Source organism: Macrotis lagotis, chromosome 3 (assembly GCF_037893015.1).
Source record: "Macrotis lagotis isolate mMagLag1 chromosome 3, bilby.v1.9.chrom.fasta, whole genome shotgun sequence".
In the NCBI taxonomy this organism is placed as follows: Eukaryota; Metazoa; Chordata; class Mammalia; order Peramelemorphia; family Peramelidae; genus Macrotis; species Macrotis lagotis.
Window position 1 is genome coordinate 295,661,405 of NC_133660.1, and position 20,845 is coordinate 295,682,249.

Sequence of the window (20,845 nt, forward strand, 5' to 3'; positions counted from 1 at the left end):
TCCAAGTGTCTCTTATACCAGTTTGCTAAAATGCTTGAAAGTCTACAATTAGAGTTAATTCTTTTATGTTAAGTCAAACTCACAAGGGTCTTAGATTCAAGTGTTGGATGGGACCACATCTCTTTGGGTCACATAGTTTCATAGTTTTGAGATAAAGACAGTGAATTTAAGTGAATTATACAATGTTCTAGGAGCAAACCATGAAGTCTTCCCTTGAATATAAATAGTAGAGCTTCCTTTGCCAGTCCCTAAGATTTGAACTTTGTGATTTTATAAGACTCTGGATATTTTTCATGCAACCAAATTGAGGAGGTTGAGGTTGAGGGGGGACAGAGCATACTGTGAAACCCAGATCTTCCTTAAAACTGATGCACTAAATCCCGCTAGCTCAGAAGGAATTTTATCTATTTAGAATATAATTTCAACCATTTCCCAAAATATAACTTTTACAGAGAACATGTTTAGTAACAGCAATTATTAAAAACAGAAAGAGAATTGACATTTCTCTATTGTCTTTGAGGAATTATAGATAATACTGAAGGGAAAGTGGAAAAAACCTAGAAAAAATAAAAAATGATCATTATCTTTACACCTTTAAGTCAAATAGACCCATACATTTTAATGAACCCTGAGCTCAAAAATATATATTATTGTAGAGTGAAATAATTGGTTAACACACTCTGATCAAGATGCCACAATATGATGTAGACTGTTTGATGGAGAATGAATTTTAAGTAATGAAATGAATAAGCCAGAAGGATTTTCAGAGGGTAGAATTTATAATGTTAGAACTTAATACAAAATGTTAGTGCTAAAGGGGAATTGGAACTTAAAATTTAGGGTTACTGGAGTGTTTAGGATGGGTAATGGAGGGATTTGATATGAAAAGAACTTGATATAAAAGAGAAATGTCAGAGTTCAATTGTATTTCAGTGACCATCCAGTCCAATATTATCATTTTGCATATGAGGATATTGGGACCCAGAAAAGTGAAAAGATTCACAGAAAGTTGCAAAGACATTTAATTAAAGGCTAAGACCATAATTTACTGTCCTTTCTCCTATTCACTTGTTATTTGTACCAGTTCAGGCTGCCCCTCCTACCCATGAAGTGGGTCAAGTTGAAATGTTTGCTCTAAGAATTTGACTTTTGCCTTAAGCTTGTTGGTCCATAGAAATTCAATGGACCTAGAAAGAATAGAGCAAGTTTTATTCAGCCTAGGCAATTCTGAATTCTTTGTAGAACTCTTGGGACCATTTTCTATTTCTTAGTATCAATATTAAGCAGAAATTATTCATCCTTACATGAAAAATTCCAGTTTTTGCACATTTAACTGTTTCCTTAGCAGAATAAGGATTTGGTCACAGAATATACTTACTATAGTAAGTACACTCAAGATTTCAAATGAATTCACCACTGAAGACAGAATAAAAAAAAAAACCCCAAAAACCAAGGAGATGGATTTTAATATTGAAAACATCTATACCCAGTTAGTGACATCTTGGTCACTCCCTTCATTGTTCTTCCTTCTGACTCTTCAGAAACTAGAATGAGATTTCCCATATTCTTACAAGGCAGGTTTCCCTCCAGATGTGAGAATGATTTCTACCTTCTGAAACTGGCAATCCTGTATTTTGAGACAATAAATAAAATGAGTTGCTGGCTTCACCTATGATTGCTTTTCACCATCTGCTTTGAACTGTGTAAATTCGAATATTTTTGATTGTGGGTAGGTGAGTCCTGCTGTCCAGTCTGGCACTCTACCCACTGGTATATCTAGTTGCCATTTCATAGCTTACACAAAAAGATAACAAAATATAATGTGGTCTGGTAGCAAAAATCTTTACCAACCAGAAAGATCAGGGAGAAACCCATATAGAAAATGCCATTTGAGACATTAAAAGAGAAGAATAGAGGGAGGGCATCCCACATCTAGGGAAGAACACAAGCAAAGACTTAAGGGTGGTCAAATTGTCATTGTGTGTTTGAGGAAGAGAGACCAGTCTACTTGGTTGATTCAGAGAATGTATGGAGGTGAATTATACAAGTTACATTAATCCAAGTCAATCTCTGACAGTGATTACTTTTGTGACCTTAGGCATAGCTTGGAAAGCTAGATAAGGTTAGAAAGATAAATTTGTGCCAGATTTTAGAGGGATAATGTCTGTCAGGAAGAAAAGTTCATTGTAGAGGCAAAATGGAGTCACTAAAATTTGTCCTATGTGTAAGTGTGTATTTGTGTAATTTTTTTTGCGTGTGAGGTGTGTACCCATATGCATTCGCATGCCAAGAAATGACCTAACATGGATGGGGTTATAAAACTCCCCCAAAAGAAAAGAAAGCAAACCTTAAATACCTACATATTTCAAAGTACTATGTAGAATGCTTTGAAAATATCATTTTATTTAATCTCTCACAAAATACTTGGATGTAGGTGCCATTCTCACTGACATTTTACAGTTGAGGAAACTGATTCAGAAGTTAAGTAATCATGAGACCACATAGCTTGTAAATGTCTAAATCCAGATTTGAACTCAAATCTTCTCTAGTCCTCAGAAATACAGATCTTCCATAGTGCTTCTTAGGTATTTGAGAAGAATGAAAGAGAGGAAGGAAGGAGGAAGAAAGAAATTAAATCCCTTGCCCTTAGACAAATTGATAAGGAGCCTATCTAAATTTAGCTGACCTGGCATTACAATGACAAGTCATTTCAAATAAAAAAGGATTTATGAAGAATCTACTTTATGGCAAACCCTTGGGATACATATCAAAGCAAAAGATAATCTTGACTCTCAAAGATCTCACAGTCTAATCAAGGGTAGAAAATAATAAAAAAAAACTTTCTAAAACATTTGATAGGTAGGACAGATTGTATGGAATCACAAGGGGAAGGCACTAAAATTCAAGGGGATAGAAAAAAAGTTTTTTGTAGAAGGCTGATATTTAAACATGATCCCTAAAAAATGACAAACATCATTATTTTATTTTTTGACTTTTAAAAAAAGCAAATTAAAAAAAAAACAAAGCATAACAAAACTTCAGTTACTCCCTAATAGCTTTGAACAAATCCAAACTCCTCTAATTTGAATTGAGAACCTTTTAGACAGGTTTTTAAAAACTATTTGCATAACTTATTGTATATATTTGTCCTGCTATTTTGCCTTAATTATTGTACCTTCTATGGAGATAAGTCTCCTTTTACATATCCTCTTCCTTTTGCACAGAATCTCCCTCCAAACTTCCACTTCTCTATCTCACACAATCTGTTTTCTTCAGAACTTAATGCAATCCAAATGTCCTACCTATGCCCCCAAATTCATATGTGATCCCCACAAATTACCTCATATTGATCTTTTGTTTTGTATAAATTGATATTCTTGGATATCTAATATATGTTTCTATATCTATCTCTCTATCTCATCTATCTGCTATATCTATAAATTGATCTATTGATATTCTATCTGTCTGTCTGTATCTGGATGATCTCTTCCTTAATTTTGAAAATTTTTCCATTTATATCATTGTTGTCCCACGATATATCTAAAAATTACTTAGAGCACAGGGAATACTTAATTTTACCAATTTTTTGATTTTAGGTGACGATTGAAAATTTCATGGTAGATATTAATGTTTAAGTATCTTGAAATCTCTGCTTCTTTTGCTCTTGTCCTTGTAACCCTAAAGTCATTCACTGAAGTAGACACTCAATAAATAATTTAAATAAATGAATAAAATAGTTAGTTGAGATAGAGAAGTAAATAGTGTTCTTTGCCATGTTGATGGTGATATATCCAAGGATTGATGATGCATATTTTCCTTCGTTTTTCTAAGGCAACCAAGTCATTGCACATCTGAAATGCACAATCTTCACATCAAACATAAGCAAGGTGAGTTGAAGTCATGGGAAAGTTTAATCACTCTGTGACTGAATTCATCCTGTTAGGCTTCACCCAGGATCCAGTGATGCAACAGATGCTCTTTGCCCTTTTCCTCATTGTGTACTCTGTGACAGTGATGGGGAACATCACTCTGATAGTCTTAATTTGTACAGACTCCCGGCTACACACTCCCATGTATTTCTTCATTGGCAATCTGTCTTTTCTGGATCTCTGGTATTCCACTGTTTATACCCCCAAAATCATGGTGACCTGTATTTCAGAGGACAAGAGCATCTCCTTTGCTGGGTGTGTGGCTCAGTTCTTCTTCTCATGTGAACTGGCTTATAGTGAATGCTTTCTCTTGGCTGCCATGGCATATGACCGCTACATGGCCATCTCTAAACCACTGCTTTATGCCCAAACCATGACCCCAAAGATATGTGTAGGTCTTGTTGCAGCTTCATATCTCGGAGCCTTCACTAACTGTGTCATCATTACACATGAAACATTCATCATGTCTTTCTGTGGGGAGAATGTCATTGATGATTTCTTCTGTGACCTACCACCTCTTGTGAAGCTGGCATGTGATATCAAGGACAGTTACCAGATTTTGCTCTATTTCCTCTTGGCTTCTAATGTCATAACACCCATTGTCTTCATCCTAGCCTCATATCTCTTCATCATTTCTGCCATTTTGAGAATTCGCTCGACCCAGGGCCGACTCAAAGCCTTCTCTACTTGCTCCTCCCATTTGATCTCTGTCACTTTATACTATGGCTCTATCCTGTACATTTATTCTCGCCCAAGTTCCAGCTATTCTTTAGAACGTGACAAAATCGTCTCCACATTCTATACTGTGGTCTTCCCCATGTTGAATCCCATGATTTACAGTCTGAGGAACAAAGATGTGAAAGAAGCTCTGAAGAAACTCTTCAAAATATCAGCTTCCTAATTTTGAGCATGTTTTCCTGTCATCTGCAACTCTTACTGATCTGTCAGCTTTAAAAAATTAAAAGTCAGACTAACATTATTCTTCTCTTTATTGACTGCCTATTGTAAATTTGTTATAAAAAATAAGTTATCTGTCTAGTTGAGAATGACATGAACCAGTGACTATCCAAATGCATAATTTTCTAAATTAGTGCTATACATGTACATATCCTTGATAACTATATTTTTATCAATTTTTCTGCAATTTCATAGGAATTGTAGTCATGTAATAATACCAAATTTTAGAATAAGTAAGTATTTCTTGAAAAAATATTGACTGTTAAAAATGAATGAAATGTACAGTTCTTATCATACCCTTCAATGAACATCTGTGATCTCTGGATCCTTTTTTTTTTGGTTTGGTATTTCTGCTGGCAGCTTGATTCTATCTCTGCCTTATCAGTAGAAAATTTGTAGGAGGTTGCTTGATGAAACATAAAAGTAAATGCCTCACCTAGTTTCAGACAGCTTAGCATCAGATATTGGATTTGGACCCACATTTTCCTGGTTCAAATTCCAACACTCAATCCACTATACTATCCTTACAAATGTACCAAACAAGATCTCATATATTTATAAGACTGCAAGGCAATTCCTCAAAGTTTATCCACTGAGTCAAACATTTGATTTAATTTGCACTAGTGTAAGAAATTCCTATAGAATTGTCACTATATAGTAGTTCTCATAAATTTTTTCTGTATCCACATACATAAATGTATATATGTGTATATATATTTAATAGACACATACATTTCTCTCTCTCTCCCTATATATATATATAGATAGATAGATAGATAGATAGATAGATAGATAGATAGATACATGTTCATGTGTGTGTGTGTATGTGTGCATGACTTTCTAAAGTATTTTACAAGTGAATTAGAGTTCAGAAAAAATTTTTGTTCATAGTCATTCAATTAATAAAGTTCAGATTTGGGATTTTGACTTCAGGTTTTTGACCCAGGTCTTTTGGTTTCAAGTCCAATGCACTTTCCAAAACTAAAACTAAAAACTCCACTCTCTTTGACCAAATACTCTGTTAGTTTGTGATGAGGCCCTAATACCAAAGGATACATATCAATTATCTATTCTGAGAAAGTGGAAGTGATCATTAGCAATGTTATTTGGGTGAAATTGCCCAATTAAAAATATCTCTATGATTTTTTTTATTGAATACACACTCTCCAAGGATAAAAAGCTTCTGTAAGTTATTTGAAACCTTTTCTTAATGAAAGAAACTAATATATCATTTATCCTTTCCTCACTGATCAGCTTCCCCTGATTTTCAGAAGCATATATTTTTAATTTTTCTTTTTTATATATACTTTTGTTGCTATGTTGTTTTCAAGTCAAATGTGTCTTTCCATGTCTTGGGAAGGATAAAGGAGTGATTTGCCATTTCATTCTCAAACTCTTTTTAGAGATTAGGAAACTGAGATAAACAGAGTGAGGTCACTTACCCAAGGCTAAAAACTTAGCTATTAGCTAAGACTGGTTTGAATTCATGAAGATGAGTCTTCCTGACTCCAGTCCTGACATTCTATCCACCGTGCCACCTATGTGTCCAATGGAGAATTTGCTTAGAAATAAAAATTTTAAAAAATGAACATTGCAGAACATTGTGTTATTTCAGATATGTTTGAGTTATATAATTTTCACCTTCAGTTTATGAATTTAGCTTGAAAACCTGTATCATTAAGAAGGGCAGGTTACTTTTTATGTCTTACTACATTTTTTTTCAAAGACTTAATCGCCATTAGCTCCTAGGTGCAAGCTCTTATACAGATTAATTTTCTTATAAATTGTTAGATTTATTTTGAAGTATTTAAAATCACAATAATCTAGGATGTTTGAATGAATAAATTCATGGTCTCATTCATTAACATTTCAATAATCACAAAATTACAGAATCACCGATAAATGGCCCTAATTCCTGTCATCTTGACCAAACTTATGAAGGTTTCTTGCCTCCTCCTGCTTCTTATTAATAAAAGCCTATTCAATTTTAAGGTCAAAGATCGCTGGAACTTACAGATGTCTAGGTAAAATCTCCTGACTGCCAGATCAGTTTCCTCTTCTAACACCCAAGTAATTGTCCTTGGTTTGAGTCCCTGGTAATGTTTTGTAGAATTTTCTAAATCAATATATTTCATTAAAATCCTACTCAGGTATTCTGGAGATCACATTGGCTTTTGAAAATTACACAACTTTTGTGCAAGCTATGGAAGAAGGGAATGAATCAGAAAGACTGAATTTTTTTTTCCATTTTATATAGCCAAAGACCAACCTGACTTAGTGAAATGAGACTCATCTCCAGAAGTGCAATCTATTCAGTCATGAAAGACTTGTAATACTGGTCAATGTAACCCCAAATCATGAAATCATGGACTTCTAGAAGATTGCACTCTAGCAATGTTCCATTTTTCCAGGGTGCGAGTCCCACAGTTGGATGCCAGTTGGAAGGCCAGAATTGAAAAACAAATTCAGAGGTTACCTAATCCAACCCACAAATGAACAATGATATCCTAGGCTTTATACCTGCCAAGTATCTTCCAGGTTTTATTTGAAATCCCCTAGTGAGAGAAATTTTCTGATTCTGAAATTCTGCAATCTCACCCAAATTAGTCTATCATATTTGTGACGAACTTTGTAGATTAGGAAGAATTTCAAGGCTCATTCAGTGTAGTAGATAGAAACTAGATGGTATAATAGATAAAGTACTGGGCTCAGAGTAGAATCAACTCCAATTTTAGACTCTTAACTATCTGTATAACCCTGGACAAATAGCCATTGCTTATCTCAGTTTACTCAACTGTAATATGGGAATCATAATCTTGCCTATATTACATGTGTGGAGACTATAATAACACTTATTTCACAGGGTTATTGTGAGAATACATTGAAATGATATCTGTACAATGGTTAGCAAATTTCCTGATTCATTGTAGGCAGTAAAATAATTATATACCTCACCCCAAATCTGCCTCTTAATTTTCATGGCCTCCTTTAAAACTCAACTCAAAGTAAAACTTCTATATCACTCAGCTCTCTTACAGATAGCCTTTCTACTCACACATGCATGTGTGTGTATGTACACACGCATATGTAAATATACACAATATAAGTGTATATTTCTATATCTATATACATGTCTGTGGGTTTTATCTACCCAGTTGTTCTTTATATGTTGTCTTTGTCTTTAGAAGCTTCCTAGGGCAGGGATCCTCCTCCTCCTCCCCTTCTTCTCATCATTAATCTTCTCCTCCTCCTTCATCTCCTTCCTGAGCTGAGACTTGCTCTTCTCGTAGTTCATTTTGTTGTTCTTCTCGTTCCGGTTATATTCCTCATTTCCCCACTCCCCTTGATCCCTCTCCTTTTTCTTCTTGTTCTTAGACTCCTTGTTCTTGCTCTTTTGGGCTTTATTTTTCTTGTTCTTTGTCATCTGGCCAATTTTGCACCTAAAGAAACTTCTCTTTAGTGGATTTTTTTTTTCTTTTACCACTTTGTCTTTTCTTTTTTTTTTTTAAGGTGTTCTTTTCTTCAGTATTTTTTGTTCTTTATTTACCAAGCCATTGACTTTCAAGATTTTGATGCATGACTTTCATTTTCCTTCATTTATTCCTTTACCTCTCTCATTTGGTTTTAAAATCCTTTTGAACTCTTTTAGAAATTCTTTTTGGACACATATCCAAATTTACATTGTTCTTTGAAGTTTTCAATGTACCAGTTTTGATGTTTTTTTTTTTCCTTTTGAGTTTGTGTTTTAGTCTTTCCTGTCAACATATTAACATTTTAGGGTCAGATTCTTTTGTTGTTGCTATTTGCTCATTCTCTCAGCTTATTTCGTGACTTTGAACTTAATATTACATTTGGACTTTGCTCCTGGGGTGGTGGGGACTTAGGCTTTTTGTATAGTTGATTTTGGAGCTAGTTCTAGGAATCTGTAAGTTTTCAGTTCTTTCAAGGTGGCATGATCCAAGGACAAGTGTGTTTACTATTTCCTTAGCCTATGATCTTGTTTGTGAGTATCAAATATGTTTCTTTCTGTCCTAGAATTGTGACCAGGGACCCTGTTCCCTCTAATCCTGGGACTAAGACCCAGGATTTTGATAAAGATTGTACATGGACAATGCATCAGAGTTTTGTAAACAGCACCAATAAATGGAATTCCTATATTTTTCTTCTGACCAATAGTCTGACCCTCTTACCATCTTTGGGATGGGAGCTTTAGAAGTTACTGTTGCCAATTCAGTTGCCTCCAAGACTTATTCCTGATATGCCAGGACATTGGTAATACTGGCCTTTGATTCATTCTAACCCTGATGTAATAGACACATTCTACTGACATTCTCATTTTGTTTGGTCTGCAAAATTGTTTTTCCTATTCTTCTGTGAGTTTTTTCACTGCACAATCTATTCTGGTTTGATATTTTAAAGTAGTTTGCGGGGGGAATTTGTCAGAGTTCAGGGGAGGCTTTGACTCTTTTCTGTCATCGTGGCTCTGGTCCCAACATGAATACTTTCTACAGATCAAAACTAAACTGGATTTATTTAGCTGTTTACATATTGTGTCCTTGTAGAACATAAAATTTCTGAGGCCAGAGACATCTTGATTTTTATGTGAATAGTTTGTACATTGAATAATGCATTACATACGCTGAGCACCAAGAAATATGATGATTTGGACTTTTTCCCCATTCTGTTAATTATGGAAATAAATTTAGAGAATTTATAGTCCCCTAAAATAGGCTATAAAACTGTTTTCCCTGAATCTGAGTAGAAATCTCCCCTTTCAACCCCAAGATACAGATTCTACTGGAATCTGGTACAATGGTATCTCATTGTTGCTATTACTTTCTGGTATACTCCAAGTCTCATTAAAGAAGAGAGTCATGAATGAATTGACTTGTTTAAGCATGATTCCCTAGTGTGACTCCCATCTTTCTTAGGAATTAAAAACAAAGCAATGAGGAGGAAATTCAGTTTAATTGCCATAGCCAAGAGCTGCCTTGCCAAGTATGTTACATGATTGGGAAGTGAGGCTCTAGAGAGCCCAAAGCAGCTATGAAAAGTTTCAGTATCAACAGAATAGGGCCCTGTTGGGATGGCAATGCTGCTCAAGTTTTGGGTAAGTTGTTTGACCCAGGGATGGATATGCAATAGATTATTTTGTTCTTATGTTAGAAACTGATACTCTGTTTGGTGAAGCATAAATGCAGCTACCTATAATGTATGATTTAAGAGGCCAGCTAAGGTGCCAGGCCAATTCTCAGTAATTTGGCCCTAGTGTGACAAAATGCCTGGAATCACATAAGTGACACCTTTCCTTTGTGTTCTGGAATCTTCTCAAGCAAGTTCATTAGATCATAGATTTAGTTTACATGGGAACTTTCTTTCTCATCTAAGCATTTCATTTCACAGAAAAGAAAATTGAGTCAATCATTGAAAAAGTGGCAGAGGAAGGTTTCATTCTAGAGTTAATTTTATTCCACTTTGCTACCCCAAGAGCTTCAGTTGAAAAGAAAATCCTACAAATTTTTTCCATTTTCCTAGTCTCTGCATTTTGGGTCCTCAAGCATGTTATAAATTTAGGAAATTGATGAAAGGGATTATTAAGGACTGAACTATTTGAATGAAACCATAAGCACTAATGGTCTCAGGTCTCCATTCCATAATATTTATCTAGTTTATATCTACTTTGGACAGTTGGTTTCCCAAACAAGAGAAGGTTAAAAATAGAATATGGGATGTAATCAGTAAATGAGAAGAAAAGACAATCGTTTACTTCATGTTCACAGTGATGAGAAATAATCAGAACAGAAATACCCAGAAAATATAAGAAAAAGAGAGAGAGAGAGAGAGAGAGAGAGGAGAGGGAGGGAGAGAAAAGAAGAAAGGATGAATGGAAAAAGGAAGGAAGGGATAGATATATGAAGTAAAAGATAGAGTGAAGAAGGGCGGAAGGGAGGACAGAAGGAAGGGAAAATAAACTATTGGAAAATATGCAAATGCTTACAAATCCCCCAAATTTGTATTATTTATTCCAAGGATAAGAAATCCTACTCTGTTTAATTGGTCCCATCCTCACAAGGTTAAATTTTATATTAATATTCAGTTAAATCATGTATACATATATGCATACATGCATATATGCATACATACATACAGACAGAATGCGATATCTGAAATAAATACTAGAACACTTAGTATCAGGAATTGCGGACTTAAAATACCAAAATTGTGACCCCTGAATTATAGAACATAGAAAGTGATTGAAGCAGACAAAATACAATGATTGGAAATTACCCTTTGATTATAAGAACATAAAATGCAAAGAGTTAGAAAATAAAGTGTTAGAGATAAAAGGGACCCTACAACAAGCAATTTCGAGCTAGCAAGTATTTTATATTACTAAATGTTAGATTTCAAAGAGACATTAAAGCATTTTTTCTTGTTGCTTTGTGGTTTCAGTCATATCTGAATTTTATGACCCTCATATGGACTTTTCTTGACAAGATACTGGAATGTTTTGTCTTTTCCTTCTCCATCACATTTTACAGATGAGGAACTGAGGCAATCAGGGTTAAGTAAATTTCTCAGGGTTACCCACCTAGTAAGTAACTAAAACTGGACCTAAGAAGGAGAGCATTCCTTACTTCTGGTCTGGTACTCTGACACTGTGCCATAGAATATATATTTCACAAACAAGAAGGGATTTTAGTGATTTTAAAATTCAAAATTTTTTACCTCGTATCTCTGGACAGATTTCTGGATTTTTTATCTTGAATAGGAAAAATTAAAGCAAACCATTGGATCTTTATTTTCAGTAACCTGTAACTGAAATTTAATTTCCTTCAGTTATGTCTTCAGGCAACAGAATATAGTAATATGAGTAATTCCTGTTACTTTGTCAATAATAGAAGTCACAGATATTGTCATATCACAGAATAGTTGTTACAAGTGTCTCCAAAATGACATTTACAATTCTACCATACTTTGAAGTTACTGCACTCATTAGACTCACTGTCATTTATATTAAATTTTTACTTTTGAAATCCTTTGATTACTGTATTTTATATAAATGATTTCCTTTGTAATCACATATATACATATATATATGTATATATATATACATATATATATATATATATATATATATATATATATATGAACACTGTGATAAGAGGGTTCATAAGTTTTTTCAGAGAAACAAAGTTGAGGTTCAATACCAAAGAAAAACTAAGAGTCTCTAATCTGTTACAATCTTGTTATTTTATACAACAGAATTCTTTGAACAGAGATGAACAGCTATTGTGCTAAGATCACACAACATTTAGTAGCAGACACAGAAGCATACTTGTGAATTTCCATTCTTCTTTTCCTTGCCATCTTGTAGTCATCTCCCAACCAGGCTTTGGATAATGGTTTAATCTTAAGATCTTGAGTGTATTTGCAAGCTATGATAAACCCAATAATTTGAAGTACCCCAAGAGAGAGGGCGACAGATCCTGTGCCTTTCTAAGGGACTCAGTACCAGTCTAAGGGCTATTAATTCTTTCTGATAACTTTTTAAGTCAAATCAAATGAAGTGAATGAATATGCATCAAATAACTCCATTATTTCAGACATAGTACAACATGCTGCCATTAAGCTGGAATTCTCTAATCAGATATGTGTAAATTCACTATGGGCAATGATCATACTAAATATTGTTATAAAGCAGAAATCCTCTAATGAGATAGAAAAATTAAATACTCTTAATTCCATCCACTAAATGAACAAACATGTATTGAGCAATAAAGGGCAGCTAGCTGAATTAGTGGATAGAACACTAAGCTTGGAGTCAGGAAGACCTGAACTCAAATACAAACCTCCCAACTTTGGGACCTTGGACAAATTTCTTAACGCAGGCTTGCTGTTGTATGGCAAGCCCCTCCAATACCTTTGTCAGGAAAAACTCATGGAGAGAATTCCATGGGATCACAAAGAGTCAAACACAGCTGAAATGACAGAACAAAAAAAGATTTTTCAGCTATTTTGCTGAGATTTGGAAATACAGAGAAGGGGGGGTAGTCTATGCTCCCTGAGGAAGGTCATATTTCAATGAGAGAGAGAGCCATGAAAATAACTATGTACATAGAAGATAGATACAGAATAAGTGGGAAATAATTTCAGAAGGAAAGCATTAAATGGGAAAGAAGGTAATAAGAAGTGTCTCATGTAGAAGATGGAATTTGAACTGGCATCGTATCTCAGAGTGAAGCCTCTTGAACAAGAAGGCTTTGCAAGGGCTGGTCTTGAAGCCAAAACCAATGCTTGCCTCCACGTCTAGCAGGTGGTGCTCAACCCAGTATTTGTAAAATATGTTTCAACATATTTGCATTTCAACAATGCCCCAGACAGAAAAGACAAACAAGAAATCACATTTTCAGGTGAGATATTATACAAGATTGCCAACTAGCACATGGAATAAACTTGCAGCATTATTCCCAAGAAGACATTGTCACTTTAGACTTTCTCCTTTTTTTGACATAGCTCTCTCCAGAGCTCTCTAGAATACAGAACCCTTTCTATATGACTCAAGTAGGTAAGGAGGAAAATTCTCTAGGTGCCCCTACATATAAAAAAAGGAGAGAGATATATAGATGCTTTATTTTTGACCTATGAATAATTCCTATATTCTGTTCTAGGATCATGAGTTTGGCAGTAAAGTGATTGTATCCATCAAAACATTTCTAAGTAATATATTTTTATTTAGTTTTAAACTTAAAATATCTTTTTTATTTTATGCAATAAAACAAACATTTTCATAACATAGTATAATAAAAGATGATTACCCATGTAACTTCAGATCTCCTATGCACTTGCTATTCCTTTCAAATATACAAAATCATTGTGTAAATTTCCTTTTGGTCTTTTTTTTCCTTCTATATTTCAATGCCATATAAATTAAATCATCTAAAATTAGTTTACTGAATTAGAAAAAAATAATGACACAATTCATTTGGAAGAACAAAAAGTCAAGAATATGAAAGGAAATAATGAAATAAAATGTAAAGCATATTTTTAAAAAATGTGATCCAGAAAACTTAATTTTTCTAAGCCTTATTATTTTTCTAGGGGTAAGGGTGGTGGAATGTGTTGGAATGGAGGGGATTAACTACAATATCTGTGGCTTCACTCATTTGAAAAACTTCCTTTCTTCATATAGATTAGCAACTATTAAACCTTATAGTCTTGGAAAAGTGCCAGAGGGCCCCAAAAGTTAAACAATTTGTTTAGGTTTGTACATGTAGTATGGACCAAAGGCAAGATCTGAATCCACATTGTTCTTCCTCCAAATCCAGCCCTTGATTTATTATTTAACCTTCTCTCTCTCTCTTAGTCCCAAAGATCAAATTACTAAATAGAAGTGAAATATATTCCATGGATATCAGACATTTAATAGCTGGAGAGCACTTGGTTCAAGACACATTTTAGATAAAGTCTAGGTACTTGCCTTCAGAGAACTTATAGTTAGTCTTATTTATGAAGATACCAGTTTAGGTTATCATGACATGCAGTGTCACATCCTTAGTATTTTAGGAAAAAGCAAAATAAAATGAGTCATTATATTCTGGGATATCAGGGAAGGATTTATGGAACAAGATGACAGATGAATTAGACATTAAAGGAAGAACAGGATTTCAACAGGAGATTAGAGGGAGGGGTGGTATTCAAGGCCCAGAGAAAAAGTCAAGAAAAGATATGGAGGACTAAGATTGTAGTGAATATTAGGAAACAGAACTTTCCCTGGCATGTCTGGTGCTTAAAGTGTAGGGGAAAAAGGAAGAGGGAAGGTCAGATGGATAAGTCATCCCTATTGTGAAAGATTTTGAATTCCAGACAGAGAAGTTTGGACTTTAGAAGACAGAAAGAACCACTGACTACTGAACAGAGTAGTCACTTGACCAAATCACTATGTGGGCAAGATTAGGCAAGCTGAGAATACTGAATTAGAAGACAGATACTGAAACATTCTATCATTTTCCCAGCAGACTGGTGATAGAATCAAATTGTACAATAAGACATTTATTTTTTAGACGAGACTATCAAAGGAATTGGGCATCCACCTGGCTAAGGGATAGAACAATGGGCTTGGAATCAGGAAGACTCATCCGATTGAGTTCAATGGACTCTGATACTTACTTGGCATGTGACCCTGGGCAAGTCTCAACCTCATTTGCATATGTATAAAATGAGCTAGAGAAGGAAATGGCAAACAACTACAATATCTTTGCCAAGAAAACCGCAAAAAGGGGTAAAGAAGACTTTGGCACAACTGAAACATAAATAACTAAATTAAAAAGTAGACATTTGCTTTTTTCTGATATTAGGTAGAAGAATTGATTTTTTAAGTGAAAGAAATGAAAAAGTAACAAATTTGAAGGGGGGAAATAGAGGTAAGAAAAATGTTAATGGGATGCTACAATAACTATCAGATCAGAGATCTATATTTGTAAGACCTTAGAGGATATCTGAGTTCTTTGCTGTTGAGAGAAATGGTGAATAGGGAGGTTAAATGACTTATCTAAGATCACCAGGGAAGCTTAGATTACTGCTTTGGGATTTGAATCTCGGCTCTCTGTCTCCAAACACAGAAATTTTTCTATTACACAACTGGAAACATGCATCGTCCCTGTGATCCTACCTGTGGGGAACTAGGCAAATCACAACACTTTTATGTGCCTTAGTTTCTTCAAATGCTATTTAGTATTAAAAATACTTACACTATGTATCCCATAAAACCTTTGTGAGGAACAAAGAAGATAGTGTGCATGTAAAACACTTTGTACTTGAGTTTATGAGAATTATTCTGACCTTTAGAAATGAGTACATTGGGGTGGTATCTCAATGGATACAGTACTGGACCTGGAGACTAGACACTTACTGTGTAACTTCCTGGGGAAGTTACTTAACCCTGTTTGCCTCAATTTTTTCATCTGCAAAATGAGCTGGAGAAGGAGATGGCAAACCATTCCCGTATCTTTGCCACCCATGAAGGAATAAATGGGGGGGATGTAACATGACTAAAGTGACTAAATTATAAGAGTGGTAGATTAGATGATTGACTTTGAGGTATATATTTATTATTCTATATTTTCTAGGAGAGATTACAGAAAGCCATGTTTCCATAATGCCTTGTATCACTTAGGGAGCAACCAACATAGATTACTAGTAATCTTGATAAACTATCTCAAAAGATGGGACTCCAGTTGCCAACATAAATTTAGTGACATGAAATCACATTTGTCATCTTTGTCATAAGGTAAAAACATGGTTTTGAAAGTGATGGCATGGTCAATATGTTGATGGCTTGGGCAGCTTCATTTGCCAAAGTGCATAGGAACCCTTATTGCTTGTGATCCTTTGTACATAGCTTCCAATAGATACACACTATTGGCTTGCTTCTTTGAATTACCTTTAATTATACCTTAACACGCAAATGTCAGAGATTTTAATATGAAAGAAAACTTGAAGGATATTTCAAAGACTTCAATTGGACACTAAGTCTAATCTTTCTCATTTATAGATGAGATTGAGATAGAGAGAGAAGAGAAATCATTTCCCAAGTTCACATGGCTGATAAGTGTCTGAGTAGGGATTTGAACTCAGGTCTCAAGAACTAATAGTTCCTCTTTAACACATATATGACCAAACATCTTCATGCCTGTTTAAAGGATCAATATGAAGCCCAAAGTACTTTGTGGATTGAAAAGCTCTCGTAGAAAGTTACCACCTTCCTTTTATAATGGTTTTGAAGAGAAAATAAAATTACATATGTAAACAATAGAAACTTTATTTGCAGAGAGTTATTATTATGAAAATATATGAAAAATTTCAGTGAAACATGGAACACCTGGAATGAGAATGTTTTCTTCCAATCCAATGTCAGAATTAGAATGGAAGAACTACATTTTTTGTGGTAAACATTAGCTCCAAAATACCCAAAGACAAAGACAAAGACAGATCCTATCCTCAAGGTACCCACTTTTAGATGGGAGAAAGTGTATAAATTATGAGCTAAAAACAGAGTAGACTGAAGGGAAGCTGAGAGTTGAAGGCACTAGAAAATTCAGGGAATAGTAAAGACCTCTTTCCTAAACTAAGATTTGTACTGTAAAAAAGTCATGGAAACCAAATGAGAGGTGAGGGAGAGGATTTTTCAAACCATGTTGAACAATAGATAAGTTCCAGAGAATTGCTGTGACTGACCTTAGGGAATCACTAATAGTATTAGATGTGGAAAGTTATCTCATGTTTTATTATTTTTTTGTTCATTTTTGAAATTTAGCTCCTTTTTTCATTTATAAATGTTATTTTATTTTATTTCTCAATAACATGCAAAGATCATTTTCAACATTCATCTTGTTGCAAGCATTTTAGTGCCACCTTTTTATACTTCCCTCCCTTCCCTTCCCCTTTCCCAGGAGAGTGAGCAATCTCACTAGGCTATACATGTAAAACCATGTTTAGCATGTTTCCTTATTGTTGTGAAAGAAGAATCTGAACAAAGGGGAAAATTTGAGGAAAAAAATAATCATAAGTGAATTTATAAAGTGAAAAAGTATGATTTAGAATTTATTCGGACTGTCCATGTTTTCATCTACATGTGGCAGTATAATTCCATCATGAGTCTTTTAGAATTGTCTTTGATCACTGAACTACTGAAAGAAGCTAAATCCATCATAGTTGATCATCACCAAATGTTGCTATTTTGTTTTAAGTAAAAACAAATTATGCTTCAATCTATTATTCAGACATCAACTCACTTGCTGTCTCACGGATAACACTCCTTGTGATAAATCCTTCAGAATTGTCTTGAATAACAGCACAGTTGAGAAAAACTGTCATTCATAGCTGATCATAACACATCATTGCTGTTAATTTGTATACAGTTCATTTCACATTATATCTGCTCAAGGAAGTCTTTCCAGGTTTTACTGAGAGCGTTGTGCTCATCATTTTCTAATAACAGAATAGCGTTCCATCATAATTACATACCACAATCTGTTGTACCATTCACCAACTGTTGGACATCCCCTCAATTTCCAATTCCTTGCCACATAAATGAATTGGTATAAATATACCTATATAGGTCCTTTTCCTTCCCATTTTTCATCTCTTCAGGACTACAGACACACAAGTAACATGGTTAGGTCAAGGCCCTTTGGGCATAGATCCAAATCGCTCTACAGAATGATTGAAGCATTTCACAACTCCTCTAACAATGTATTAATGTTTCGTTTTCCCCACTATCCCCTCTATCATATGTCATTTTCTCATTCAATTCTTTTTTTGGGGGGGGCGGTTTGCAAGGCAATGGGATTAAGTGGCTTGCCCAAGGCCATGCAGCTAGGTAGTTATTAAGGCTCTAAGGCCAGATTTGAACTCAGGTACTCCTGACTCCAGGGCCATTTCTCTATCCACAGAGTCACCTAGCCACCTAACCACCCCCATTCAATTTTTTTAGGCAATTCAATAGGTACAAGGTAGCACCTCAGAATTTCTCTAATTTTCATTTCTCCATAGTGAGTTAAAACACTTAAAATATGGGCTTATCACTGATAAATTATCTGAAAGCTTCATTTTATCATTTTCAATTGGGGAATAGCTCTAATTTATTTTACAAAATTGACTCAGTTCTCTATTTTTGAGAAATAAGGCCTTTATCAGAGAACCTGGTTTCAAAAGTTTTTTCCTCACATTTCCTATTGCTAACTGTATTTCCCTCCTTCCTATTCTCCCTCACCCCATTCTTTTTTCCTTTCACCAAGTCCCTTCTCAAAAATTGTTTTGACTACCCCTTTGCACAATCAGCTCAAATTCTTTCACTCCCCTCTTTCTCCCATTCCTTTCCTCTCCTACTTTCCTGTATGATTAGACAGATTTTTAATACCCAATTGAATATGTGTTTCACCCTCTGTTCCAATTATGATGTGAGTAAGGATTACTTACTCACTCTCAGTCCTGCTCTTCTGTTCTACTCCAAAGATGTGTTCTTGCCTCTTTTATATGAAATAACTTATCCCATTCTACTTTCCACTTTTCATTTTTCCCAGGACATTCCTCTCTCACCCCTTACCTCCATCTTTTTATATAAATATTTTATATTTTTCCAATTACAAACACTGATAATTTTTACCAATCATTTTTTGAGAGATTTGGGGTGTTACAGTTTTTCTCCCTCCCTCCCTTCCTTCCTCCATCCCCCCTCCAGAAAGCAATGTGATAAAGGTTTTACATTTGTAACCATCTTAAACATAATTGAAAGTCTTAATGCCACCTTTTTAGCATATTATCCCTTTGTGTTCAACTCTCGCCATCCTCTTTCTAACTACCTTAATAAATGAGAAAGTTAATGTAATCAATTAGTGTCATCTTCCCATGCAGCAATCAAAATGGTTTAACACCATTATGTCCGTTATGATTTCCCTTTCCTGTTTCCCTTTTTTATGTTTTACTTGAATCTAGTTTTTTGAAGATCAAATTTTCCATTCACTTCTGATGTTTTCATCAGGAAAATTTGAAAATTCTCTATTTCAATAAAATTTAATCATTTCCCCTGAAAATGCGTACTAAATTTTGCTCAGTAGTCAATTCTTGAATGTATACCAAGGGTTTTGCCTTCCTACAAGCCCTCTGATGCTTTAATGTAGAACTTGTACAAATTTGTGTTATCTCACTATGGAATCTGATATTTGAATGATTTCTTTCTGGTTGCCTTCAATGCTTTCTCCTTGACCTTGGAGTTTTGAAATTTATTTATAATATTCCTTCAAGTTTTGATACTTCTATCTCTTTCAGGAGTTGATCAATGAATTCTTTTAATTTTTCTTCTATCCTTTGCTTCTAGAATATCAGGGAAGTTTTCCTTGATACTTTCTCAAGAATGTTTTATTGTTTCTTGATTTCTTACAAAGTTAATAGCTTCCCTTTGCTCAATTCTATGTTTTAAGAAATTATTGTCTTCAGTTTGCTTTTGTACCTGTATTCCATTTGGCAAATTTTACTTTTTAAGGTAACTTCTCATTAACTGTTTGAACCTCTTTTTTCCATTTGGTCTTAAAGTTTAGTAAGTTTAGTAAGTTTAGTAAGATGTTATTTTGTTCAGTATTTTTGTGCTTCCTTCACCAAGTTATTGGATTTTTTACTTTTGGACTTGTTTTTCAGGGTTTTCTTGCATCACTCACTTCTTTTCCCATTTTTTCATCTATTTCCCTTACTTGATTTTCAAAATCCTTTTTGAGTTTTTTCATGACCTTTGATCAACTATATTTTTGTTGTAGGCTTTGAATATAAGAACTTTCACCTTGTTATTTTCTTCTGGGGGTGTATTTTGATTTTTCCTGACACTATTATACTTTTCTATGATCATATTTTTACTCTCATTCCCTTATTTCCCAATCCTATCACTTTATTTTAAGTCTTTGCTAAGGAATTCTTGATTTCCAAAACTGAGGGCACACTGTCCCAAGCTTCTGGATTTTTTTGTAACTGTTTTCAGAAACATTTCTAGCCGAGTTTTCAATTCTTCCAAGTTTTTTTTTTTTTACAACTCTTCTGGCCCATGTGCTAGTCTGTGGTGATCACAAGAAATCCTATCCTGGATCTATAAGGATGGTCCCCCCACCCCTGAGGGAGTGAACCCTCTTGTACTACTGCTTCTCTTCTTCCTGGGTCTGCAACACAGTATTGCCACCCAGGTTGCAGGGTGTCCAAAGCAATTGAGAACTGCCTCAATGATAGCAGAGACCAGTATAATCTCCTTCCAATCCATTTACCCTCTGTAGACCAAGAACTTCAGAAGCAACTTCTTACATGGATTCATTGGCTCCCAAGGACAGTTTCTTGGCCTCTGCTGGGACCCTAGTTTGTGCTCCTGATGTCTGTGATGGACTATGCTTCACTCTTATCTTGGTGTACCAGACTTTTCC

At 34.7% G+C, this 20,845-nt stretch overlaps 1 protein-coding gene across 5 annotated transcripts in view; it reads left to right on the forward strand.

Moving 5' to 3' along the window:
- LOC141516795 (olfactory receptor 9G19-like) overlaps positions 1 to 4,830 on the forward strand; it is a 42,546-nt gene extending 37,716 nt beyond the window's left edge. For all 5 annotated transcript variants that reach the window (XM_074227765.1, XM_074227766.1, XM_074227768.1 and 2 more), the window contains one exon: positions 3,832 to 4,830. In XM_074227765.1, the coding sequence (XP_074083866.1) occupies positions 3,901 to 4,830 (930 nt within the window). In that variant the 5' untranslated portion in view covers positions 3,832 to 3,900. The remainder of the gene's footprint in view (positions 1 to 3,831) is intronic.
- Positions 4,831 to 20,845: the final 16,015 nt, after the last annotated feature.